The sequence below is a fragment of the Petaurus breviceps genome, unplaced genomic scaffold (genome assembly GCF_028583685.1).
Source record: "Petaurus breviceps papuanus isolate PSGF00001 unplaced genomic scaffold, PetGlider_PUasm1.0 76, whole genome shotgun sequence".
In the NCBI taxonomy this organism is placed as follows: domain Eukaryota; kingdom Metazoa; phylum Chordata; class Mammalia; order Diprotodontia; family Petauridae; genus Petaurus; species Petaurus breviceps.
Window position 1 is genome coordinate 6163092 of NW_027186473.1, and position 13134 is coordinate 6176225.

At 32.4% G+C, this 13134-nt stretch overlaps 1 protein-coding gene across 1 annotated transcript in view; it reads right to left on the bottom strand.

The window, feature by feature from the left end:
• Positions 1 to 13134, bottom strand: part of GABRG1 (gamma-aminobutyric acid type A receptor subunit gamma1) — a 99023-nt gene that overhangs the window by 57169 nt on the left and 28720 nt on the right. Inside the window, exon 2 of the mRNA XM_069105088.1 lies at positions 7293 to 7441. Coding sequence (XP_068961189.1) covers positions 7293 to 7441 — 149 coding nt within the window. The remainder of the gene's footprint in view (positions 1 to 7292; positions 7442 to 13134) is intronic.

Genomic DNA, 13134 nt, shown 5'->3' on the forward strand with positions numbered 1-13134 from the left:
GAGGAGAGAGAGAGAGCGCGCTATACTATATATTACTATGTACATGAAAAATTTCATATTCTATGGTATAATTTGAATGGAAATGTAATGAGATTTTATTTCTAGATTTTTACTCTTCTTCTATATGAACTATTCATCTCCCTAGATTAATTGTATAGCCTATAATTATGTTCACACATTTGCATAAAATTTAAATGAATATATTGGTTTTGGTAATCTATCTTCTCATTCATAGTTTTCTATCCTTTTAAAAAAAGTTGTTCTGTTTTACTTTTACTGTGATGGAAATCTTAGCACTGTGACAAAGTCTATAGATCTCTTGTTATAAAAATGCATTGAAATAGTTTTGCATTTGTGTGTGTGTGCATACACACATACACTGCATATATAAAAATGTACACAATATATAATGATAACTGATATGTGTATATGTGTGTATCATCAGATCTCAGATTCGAATAAAAGCCTCATTTCTCAAATATACTGGGAACTGAAACAAATTTAGAAAAATAAGAGTCTTTCCCTAAATGATAATTGGTCAAAGGCTGTGAAGTCAGTTTTTGGAAGAAGAAATCAAAGCTATCAAAAATCTTGTAACATGTTATAAATAACTATTGATTGGAGAAATTAATATTAAAACCACTCTGAGATATTACCTCATATCTATTAAATTAGTGAACAAGAGAGAAAAAAAATTACAAATGTTGTAAGGGATATGTGTGTGTGGGGGGGGAAGTACATTAATTAAGTATTGATGGAGTGGAAAGGACCAAACATTCTGGAGAAAAATGGTACTATGCCCAACAGGCTCTACAACTGTGGATACTCTTTGACACAGAAATTTTACCACTAGGTCTGTATTCCAAAGAGATTAGAGGAAGAGGGAAAAAGAGCAATATATGATAAAATATTTATAGCAGCTCTTTTGGTGGTGGCAAAGAATTGGAAACTGAGGGGATACCTCTCAATTGGGGAATGGCTGAACACATGGCATATGATTGTAATGAAATACTATTGTGCTATAAGAAATGACAAGCAGGACGCTTTCAGAAAGATGTGGGAAGACTTGTATGAACTAATGCAAAATGGAATGAGCAGAACCAAGAGAACATTGTGCACAGTAATAGCAATATTTTAATGATGATCAATTGTGAAAGACTTATCTACTGTAATCAATATGACACAAGACAATTCCAAAGAACTCAAGATAAAAAATGTTAGTCAGCAACAGAGAGAGAACTTATGAACTCTGCATGTAGATTTGAGTATACTTTTTTTCATTTTATTTTTCTTGCTTTTTTTTGCAACATGGCTAATATAAGAATATTTTGCATGACTCCACATGCATAACAGGAATCATATTGCTAGCCCTCTCAGTGGCTGGTAGAAGAGCTGGAATGAGGGAGAAAATTTGGAGCTCAAATTTTAAAAAATTGTTGAAATAAATGATAAATAAATATTTTTTATAAAGAGCAAAAAAGAACTGCTATAGATGGTGGGAAAACAGGTATCACTGTGATGATAGTTATAGTGAAATTTGAATTCATCTTATTAGATGGGCTTTTAAACTGTAACTTGTTAATGTATATCAGCATGAGTGGACACAGAAAAATGCATAATTGCTCAGTGATTGCAATTTATTATGTCATTATTTTCATGCTAAATGCAACCCATTTTTGTTAAGGTTATAAGACTAAAAATCAGAGAATATGAAAATATAGTACAGCTAGTTTTCGGTAAATTATTTGACTCAGTCCTTTATAGACAAGTTGGAAAGATCCTGGTGTAATTGTTTGGAGCTAGAAAGGGCACTTAGAATTCATTTAACCCAACCCTCTCATTTTTCTCTTGTGATGTGACTTGCCTGACAGGATACAAACAGCATATTTTAGTATAGGTGGAATTCAAATTAAAATAGACAAAAAATTAAGTATTTTTTCATTTTTTTCCAGAAACTAGGGATATGTACTATAATTTACTTACAAACATCTCCAAAAGATCATGAATATCCCTTTTTTTGCATTTTGCATAACATTTTGATAGAGATAAATGTTTAATAGGATCATTAAAAAGAAGCAGTAGGAATTGGTAAACTATTTGAGGAAAACTCAGCTCAGCATCACTGCATGTTTGAGGACTGGTTGTCTAAAGACTCCAGAATATGCCAAATTTAGTACTTAGATTTCTAGTAATGACTAATCATTATTGAAATCTAAGAAAGCCATTGAGTCTTAAAGGATAGTTCAGGAAAGTGTGAAATACCTCAGAAAATGAACAAACTGAAAGAAATATCCCTAGGAACTCCAATGACTTAGTGGCCAGCTATATAGCAAAAAAGACATAAGTAATGTACTGAAAGATTTTTCAGTGATACAAAAGAATTTCCCCATTCCTCCTAAAATGGAAACAGAATATTTTTCAAATAACTCAAAGGTTTGGTTCGGTTTTATTTTTTGCTTTTTAATTGTTATTTTTTGCTGTTGTTTTCACTAGTTTCTCAGTTAAGAAAAAAGATTAGTCAAGCATCACTTGAAATTAATTTGAAGTCATGCTAGCTTCATGATCATAACTTTTTCTATATATTCACTAATCACTTTGATAATGATTTGTTTTCTAGCTACGTTGATACATTTCTAAGAATTAATTCTGATTGGAAGCAATATGACCCAAAAAATAATTTTTTCTTTAAGGGCCACCCTGAAGTTGAATTAGAGCCTCCATGGACAAATACCCCCAGTTTTGGGTTTACATGGATCTCCCTCCTGTTTCTGATATAGCACATTGCCTCTCTAGGCAGGAATGGCCCATTTTTAAGTTAACAAATGAGGGAATTGTTTGATCAGAGCTATAAATTATAAATATTAATCTTAAAATAATATGCAGTCTCAATGAAGGGGGTGGGAAGTTGAGATAGAGATGGGTAGGATAGTTAAGAGGTTACTATGATTTTCTAAGTGAGAGGACATAAGAACTTGGTCTAAGTTGACGGCAGTAGGAATGGGAAAAATGAACTTAAACAGTGGACAAAATATACAGGTAGGAATATATAAGGAATATGAAGCTTCCTTAATATAAGGAAGAATATTTTCCTAGTTTGACTTGAATGAAATGGGCTGTACTATGATGAAGTAATTTCCTATCCTTCTATTTTCACATAAAGATAATATGATCATTTGTCAGGGATGCCATCAATGGGATTCTGGCATTGGGTAGACAGCTTGGCTGAATTATTTCAAAAACCCCTTATAAGCCTCACACTGAATGATTATTATTGGTAGTATATTCTCTCCTGGATATAGATAATAAAGCTAAATGAAATCTGCTTTCTGCATAATAATTCTGTTTGCATTTTCAGAGTCTCATCAGAAATAAGTTAGATGAAGACCCATAATGATTAAAGAATAGAAAAAAAATAGCGAGAGAGGTTAGGAACCAATAATACAGAGACTATATGGACAGTTGGAATAAAAAGAGCAAGATATATGAAGATGTCAAGGTTCAGGAAGACTAATTTCATGCAGACAACTCTTTTGTGTCTAAGAAAAAGATTAATCTCTGGCTTAGGAAAGAAATCCTATAGAAAGAGAAACAATATTTCCCTAGTCTAGCCACTGCCTGCTGTCACAGATTAAGCTGGTTTAAGCAACCAGAATTGCCCAGATGTGACAATATGAAACCAAATTTAAATTTTAAAATCACTATTTTATATATACTTTAAATACTAAGTAAAGCCTTGTACTTGAATGGCATATATTAAGAACCAATTATATTGAATAGAGACTGGCTATGTAACTTCATTGGTATAGGGATTCTGTGGTGAGGAAAATCTCTATACCAATACAGATTTGTATTTCCTCTGTAAATTATAGCTTTAAAGAATTACCTAGAGCAGTGGTTTCACTGTTAGACTAGGAACCACTAACCAATACATATGGTTCTATGTGGGGCATATTTTTTTTCTTTGTTTTAAAATGTGATATCCATTTTATTGTGTTTCTAAAAAATATTTTGTCAAATATATCCCAATTATATTTTACTCTGGTTTGGAATATACTCAGGAGTGTTTTGGGCTACATGTGGCCCACAGGTCATCTGTTTTATACCTCTGACCTAGAGCATTGATAAATTTAGTGACTTGTCCAAAATACCACAGAGAGGATGTGCCAGGGTGAAGACTTGAAACCAAGTCCTGCCTTTGAGGTCAGTTCATTACCTCCCTCTTTCTATGTCATGCTGCTTCAAGCATTGTAATAGTAAATAGGATTTGAAGATCTTCCCTGCCCCCTGTATTGGCAATCAAAGAGTACTCAACACCTTGTTTGAAGTTCATGACTACATCAAGTATTAACATCCATAAGTTGTGAATCCTAAAGTGGAAGGACGTTTCAGGGGCAGAACAGGGCGGAGATAACACCATATATAAGGAAAAGCCCAAGCTAGAGGTCCAGAATTAGTTAGAGAGAGAGAACTGCTAGGATCCTGAGAACTTCTGAGAACTGTTACAATTTGAGAAAAGAGTGGAGGAAAGAACGTGTGGTGTCAGAACAGAGAACTGAAAATTGAACTGAGAAATGAGAAGAACTGAGAAGAGAATTGAGAACTGAGAAATGAGAAGAGAGAACTGGGAGGAAGCATGGCAGTGGTGCTGGTATTTTGTCTGTCTGTTTTGATGCTACTTTGTCAGATTCATCTGCTGAGAGAGGAAGTTGCTGTTGTTACAGAAGCCCTGGGACATTACTGCTGGTTCAGAAGCCCTGAAAGAGGATTTTCTTGTTGCATGTTTACAAAAATCCTAGATGAAGGTCTGTCTGATGTTTTCAGAGGTCCTGTGACTATACTGATGATTTCTTGTTGATTCCTCAGACTTTGTTGTTGATGTTGATTTCAGAAGAAGAAAGTGAACTGATGAGGATGCCAGCAATGTGAATGAATGTTATTGTGGCTTTGTTAAGCTTTGCCTTGCCAGGAATAGAAACTATGAAGGACTTGAGGTGGACTAGACACTGTGAACTTCAATATGGAACAGGAACTGCACAAGGAGACAAGGAACTGAGAGCCTTTGAACTGCCTTTGAACTCAGGTGACAGTGGGGTAGATTCAGGCAGGAGCTGGGACCATGGAAGAGGAACAATGGAAGCTGAGAGCCTGCCTTGAGTCAAGACGAAAAGATCTCTCTTTGGATATTTCATGCAAAATAAGATGATCATGATTTACTGTGGCCTATGGGTGGAGAACTCTGTAAGCAGTATCCTGTACCTTTTCAGAAAGATTAAATTAGGAATGATTGGAAACTAATCTCCAAGAAGAGAGAAGACTTTTTGATTGAAGAGATTAAGACAATGTGACCTAGGGGTGGAGAACTTTGACCTCTATACTTTGTATCCATTAAGGAGACTTGCCTCCTTAAAGATGATTGACTTAAGTACTTCCTAAATGATTGTACTTTGTTTAAAACTATGTGGCCACTTTGGTGGAAACTGTGTGGCCACTGTAGTGACAAATTGTTAAGTTATAACATTATGAATGCTGTACTTTGATTTCTGTGAATGTTTTGCCTTGATTTACTGCTCAATAAATAGAGAGTTCACTATACTATGTAATCAGAACCTTGAAGCTGTTTACAGAAGAAGTCCTCTGGAAATCTGCTCATGCTTGGCTTTACAAGTATATAGACAGAAATAATTTATATATTATGTGTGTATGTGTGTGTATGTGCACATAGAGAGAGAGAAAGGGAGAGAGAGACAGACAGAGACAGAAACAAAATGAGAGACAGAGACAGACAGATGATGGGTCTATAGATTTATCTGTATCAATATATATACACATAAATATATATAAACATATGTATGTATGTTTATTGTATATAGATAAATTTATCTTAGGTATACACATATATGTGCATACAGCCATTCACATACATATACAGAGTGAATGTAGAAACTAGAAGACAGTTGTGGGGATTTTCTTTCAATATCAAAAAATAAATAATAAGGTCTTCAACTACATCATAAGAAGCAGTGGTCATTCTGAATCTAAAAATAAAATTTAAAAATTAAAGGTTAGACTTTCTATTTTTCTTTTGCTATAATAGGAATAACATAAAACTGTTCTTTTTGAAATTTCAGGATTTTTTAATTCAGCTACTGAAATTACATCCCTCCCAAGTACCAGGCCATTCAGCAGGTTGATCTGTTGGAATCAGGGGATTCCACTATAATTGACAAGTGCCAGAATAATACTCTTTCCTGAAGTAAATTAATTATGTATTTTGACTTGAATAAGATTTGGACTTAGATTAAGCCAAACCATCTTTGACTCACCACTGAGATATTGAAATTTTCAGTTTCCTAAAAATAAATCTGTAAAGGGAATGTTCATGTCAAAATTTTTTTAAATTTCCTTTTCTTTTTTAATAGTATAATAATTTCTGAGTATACTCCCCCATTGAACCATTCTTTGCAACCAAGAAAATTATTTAAGCAATGCAAAGCAATAGGCAACCATATTTAAGAGTATGATACATTCTACATTGGCAATTCTTGTGTTTCTCTGAGATGTTTAGATCACAGACTGATCTTCCCTCTAGAAATGGGTTCTTAGAGAAATCTGATGGTCAAATTTGGAAAGATCAATCTTTCTTTTTTCCCTAGATGATTACAAAGTAACTGATTTTGTAAGTCAAGGGTGCTTAATTTGACAAGTAACAAGAAAATGGACAAATTAAAATTATTTACTCTGTTCGTAAATGGTATAACTTTCCTCTTAATAGAATGATGGCATTACTCACAGAAAATAATAATTACTAAATTACTAAGAGGCAGTTTGCAATTGAAATCTATATAAAATATGCACCATTTATTTGTGTATATATGTACATGCATTGTTACATATGTATATATGTTTATTATGTAGGTCTATGGATACACATGTGTATGTTTGTATACACATATGCACTCAAATACATACATATGTGTATGTATACATATATACACGCACCAAAATATATGTGTATGCTTGCATAATGAATGCTTAAGCCACTGCCATTTTTTAAAAAGAAATTGGGGTTAAGTAATTTGCCCAAGGTTACATGGCCAGTTTTGTGTGTGTGGGGGCGGGGGGGTCGGTGTTAGGTGTCTGAGGCTGAACCGATCCTGGGTCCTCCCGACTCTGGGGCCAGCACTCTTACTCACTGCACCACCTATCCACCCCAAGCCATTGCCATTTTAGCCATGAAGACAAACATTTTCCCCTAAAACAATTAAAACAGTATAATAATAAAATAAGCTTACCTCCTATATCAGGCCGAAGTTTGTTATCATAGCCTTGAAGTAAAGAATTCAGGATGTGGGTAACATCACCTTCATGTATCTTTGGTGCTAATACCCAAGTTTTGTTCACTGTTAAATCCTCATCATCTTCATCATCTGTTTTGTCCACACTAAAACCCAAATTAAAAAAAAAAGAAGAATGAAACTGACCATTTTATATAATAGCAGAGAATTTTTGAAGATAATTCTATCATCTTGGGAATGTATTTCAAGTAATACAATGAATTACTGACTTCTAAAACAATCTCTTTTCATGCCACTTAATTTAGAATTCATTATGTGAAACCCAACATAGAAGCACAATATGCAATGAATAAAAATAAACCACAAACAGTCCCCAGTAAGGGGAAAATAAGGCATAAGAGAAGAAAAATTTACAAATTATGCTGAAATAACTTAGTAACTTGTGAATATAAAAGATAGAATAAATAAGGAGATATACCTGAAAAAATTTAGTATGGTCACATGAAATAGTATATAAGTATCTATTCCATATTGATTTGATATAAAAATGGATTCTTAAAGCTGGAATGGACCTTAGAAATATTAGATAATGGCCTAGATTCATAGCTTATTTTATATATGAGTAAATTAAGACTCAGAAACATTAACTGACAACCAACTAAACACAATTCATTAGTAGACTTTCATTCCAGTGTTCAGGCCACTGAGAAATACGAACTTATAAAAATAACCAAACATTCTACTTATTTTTAATTTGTTAGAGAAAAGGCAATGGTTTAAGTGTTGATCTGGAAATCATGGATATAATTGTAAAAAGGTCAAAAAATGCCTACAAGTAATTTTCTTTCCATCTCGGTCAAATGTGTCTGGACTTAAATTCTCCTCCAGGGATGAAATTTTCCAATTCCATTATTCATCCCTCATACATCACTATTTCCCTCTGGCTCTATAATCACAAAAACTGCATCAAAGCCAGTCAATTATATGGCCCTAAACAGGACATTCACAAAGAAAATATAGATTTATAATTAAATTGCTATCACAGATTTGAAGCCTATTATTTTTACACAGGAGCCTGAAAAACCTAATTAAAAAAACAGAATATTCTCAGATATTCAATATGAATTATCATCTAGAGAAAATCTGTTTATTTTGCAATTCAAACAGAGGGGTTCTTTTCTAAAATGTTTATTTGAGAACTGAAGACACTGGATTTGTTGCTTTTTCTTTAGAGATTGAAGTTTCTAGCCCTCATTACTTTGTGGTAGATTTTCGAATGGTGTCCTCAGACTTCTTTTAACCTGTTCCTCTGTACTTGGTTCTTGTATTCCAAACAAATGGTGTTCTGGAAAAATCCTAGTGTTAAAAATTTGATAAGTAAGAAAATAACTATTTTAAATTTATTTGTACTATTTAGCATGTTGGAAAATGATACCCCCAGTGTATCTCTCCTTTGGCCATCATTTTAGTTTTCTTTTCCCAAATTATGTGGAAATTAGATATTTCAATTAAGTAATGTCAAATAATCATCATCATATTACAGAAAGATGTAACTAATTTAGGTTGCAAACATGTCTTAGGGCTGGTTTCCACTTATTGAAAAAATAGAACATTTCCTTTTAATTTCCTACTCATTTCTCTCTTAATCTTGTTAAATTCAAAGCAATGAAACTACCAAAATGTTGACAATTCTTTTTCATTTTTTAGGGAAATTTTCTAATTAGACAGAGATGTTACAGATGACTCGAGAATGCAGCAGCTGTCCTGCTCTGAAAGTCTGGTTTTGTTGTTGTTTTTGTTACTTTTGTTGTTTTTTCAGGATAAAATATCTGGTTGCCTTCAGCAAGGTTTCAATGCTCTGACCAGTTACAGTCAACTATGCATGTGTTTTCTACCACTTAAGGTCTACAAATCAAAAACTGAATATAGAGAACATACACATTAGCTTTGATATTCAATATAGTTTATTTTTAATAAGTCTTTTCCAAATATTTTGCTTCAACCTAGATATTCTTGTCTGCACTTCCCTAATCTAGCAATTGCTTATAATTGAATTGAATTAAACTGAATTCAATTTAGCAATTAAACATCTGTCTTCTACCGTACAATAACCTTTCTAAATAGTCACACAATATCAGCTTAAAATGATAACCTCAAATCTGACAGGAAAAGAACATCAAGTTCACTGTTTATAATATTCATACCCTGCTTGCTGAGAAGCAGGGAAAAATCATATTGTTCTATTCAATCTTTCATTGTCTATGGTTCCTCAAATTTCTATGATTGGTCGCATGGTCACATATAAAATAATTTTAGTACCCTGGAGCATAATTTTTACAGGGCAGAAGAAAAATTTAACTAAAGTCAGTATTTTTCATTGAACACAGTAACAATAATATTGTACAATGATCAACTGTGAATGACTTATCTATTCTCAACAACATAATGATCAAAGACAAATCCAAGGGACCCACCCAAAAAAAAAATTGCCATCCACATCCAGAAAAAGAGCTCATGTAATCTGAACAAGATCAAAGAATACTATTTTTCACTTTCCTTGTTTTTTTTTTTCTTTTGATTTGTTTCTTCTTTTACAACATGACTGAGATGGAAATGGTTTACACGATTGAACATATATAACCCATATTAAACAGCTTACCATTTCAGGAAGAGTGAAGATGATGAAGGAATGGAGAAAATTTAGAACTCAAAATTTAAAAAAAACTATTAAACTTTTTTTTCTTTAAAAATAACAGAAGGAAATAAAAAATAGAGTAAGAGTTCTCAAATCATTTCTTTATATATCTTGGGCTGTGGTTCCTTCATCAATCTTTCAGTTCCATCTTTTAAAATCTCATCTTTCTCCTTGACAAAGGAGACAGAAGCAGACTACAGGCCAACAGTCAAAAAGTTCCGATTTTTATCTTATCTGATAATAGTGCCCCTTGGCCTTAAGTGGCAGACCTGCACTTTCTGTAATTTTCATATTGCTCTAGACATACCTTAAAATGTATTCTTTTTATATTTCTTTGCACTTTGTTTGGAAAACTTCAGCTCACTGTAAGCTTTTATCTAATAGCACTCTTCTTATAGGTCATGCCACATTTTTGTATTTATCCTTAGTTACCTACCTCTACTTTGTTCCAACTTTTGTATTTGTCCTTTTAAAAAATGAGCTCAGATTGTACTTACTGCTGGGGAAAATTCAACATCCCTGCTGCTCCCACAAAAAAAAAAGAGGTTAAAAAGTTTCATTGGGCAGAATTTTCTCAATATAATTCCAAGACTACATAAATTTCTGACTAACTTGCCACACCACTCTAGTCCTTGGTAGAAAAATAAATATTGATTTATATTGTTAAAGTTAATTTTAAATTTAGATTCTCAATTATATTCAACTCAGATTAGCAATATGACAATTTACTACCAGAAATAGAAACTATAACTGAATTTTTAAAAGCTAGTCATATTAACCAATACTAGGTCTTAGGAGGTATGATGATTTGATTAAGACCAATAAGGTAATGTCATTTACAATGAGTAAACAAGCAGAAGTTCAGAAATTCTGAAGCACATCACTGCGTTAGTCCATGACAAACTTTCTGGGTTTCTCTGAAACTAGTACCTTGGTCATTTCTTGCAGCAGAATCATTCCATTCCATTTATAAACTGCAATTTGTTCAGGCATTCCCCAACTGATTACTACTTTAGTTTACAATTCAAGAAAACACTTGCACATTTGGATTTGGCCAATATGGGGATTTGTTTTGCTTGATGTTTAATATTTATCACAAGAGTTTTATTTTTCCTTATTCATTTTTTTTCCAGTGGGGGAAACAGTTGGGTGAGATAATAAATTTCTGTCAACTGAAAAAAGATTAATTTAATTTAAAATAGTGAGATAAACATAAGATTATAAAACATGGTTCACTGATGTTATTTTAATAAATTATATTTTATAGCATTCACTAGGAAGTTTTCCTCTATTCAACTATTTTCCACAGTTACCTAAACAGAAAAAAAAAATTATCATTAGTTGAAATAAATTGAGGGAGATACTTTGGTTTGCCCATTCAACAAGAATTTAAATCCCACCTATATATATATATATATCCCACCCTCAAAATATTAGAAAGAGTATTAGAAAAATGAAGGTATATTAGGAAGATGTCTTGTTATCAGAGTGTACTTTATGATATTTTCTATATAAATAGGAGTGTTTGTCAGCTTTTGATTTTAGATAGACATATTAGAACTAAATACAAAAAAAATTCACATAATTAAATAACACTATTATTTCATTTCTTTTAAAGAGTTTTTAAATGCCTTTACGTTATATGCAGAGCCACATTCATTTCTAACCTAGATATTAATTAAAATCATATTCATGTGCCCCATCTCTTATACATATCAGTTATGTAAAACAGGACTAGTTACTAAACGTCTCAACACTCTAAACAACTCTCTAAGACTTTAAGATATATACACACACATATATGTACATATGTGCATATGTATAGGTGTACACATATTATATATGGTATATTATATGTATGCATATACACACATATAGATATATACATGTAGATAGATCTATATCTATGTAGATTTATACATAAATTATCTATCTAGAAATATATATGTATATGCATATCTATCTATTCATCTATACATTAATAAATGCTGCCTACGTGCATGGTAGAGGGAATTTTCTCACTTAGACCAAAGAAATAAAAAATCCATTCTTATAATATTCATATATATATATTTATATATATATATATATTCTCAATGAGGTCTCTGCCTATTTGGTCAACAAGAGATATATTTTCACCATTATCAAAATATAGGTGTGGAGATACAAATATTTTACAAAACAGTATCAACTGTATTAACAATGTATATAGAATACGTCCAGAACCTGAACAGACATCCATTAAATAAAATCAGGGATGAGCTTCTAATTTGGTTGGGTAAGAAGCACTTAATTGCTATGATTTGTAGAATGCCAATAGATCCCCTTTCCCAAAAATATCTATATCTTTGTAACAATATCTTTAGACTATAATTATCACCACTCCATTCATCAGTTGGAATGGCTGAAATCATGCCTCAAGATTTTCCTTTTTAAATGTGAATTTTCCTTCCAGTGAAATTAACAATGTGGCTACTTATCAAATATTACCAAGAAGTTCATTAATAAGCTCTTTTGAGGATGAGTCATAAAACAAGGAAATTTAAATTAATAAGCTGTAGAAAGAAATGAGAGGCAGGGGGAAAAAGCTTTAGGAAAGAGGTCTTTCACCTGGCATCCTTGAATTCTTTTTTTTAGTTTTACAATTATATGTTATATAATTAGTTCCTTTTGTAATATTGTCAATTTTACTTTTCTTATTTAAAAGCTTTTTCCTAAGAAGGAGGCTATAGGCTATAGTCTTCATCATACTGCTAACCCCTGCCCCCCCCAAAAAATATTTAGGAACCCCTCTTCTGGAAAGTAGTATACTACTTATTGGCCTTCTCAAACTGATAAGTAAAGATTTTTGCTACAAATAAATATATTTGTGTATTCTCCTATTTCTGGGAGAAATAAGCTGTTAATCTCCATTTACATAAGTGTAAATTAGGAAAGCTGTTTATCTTCTTATCTTTGCCCACCAGCACTTTGCCCACACCCAAATGACAAGTCAGGTTTTAGTTAACAGTGTTTTTTAAAATGGATTTCTTTCCTTCCTCAGACTTTAGAACTCCCCCAACGTTCATACAAAGAAAAGAATTCTGCTAATACTTTATTACCTTTGAACCACTGCTAAAAGCTTTCAATATCTGTAGCTTGAAA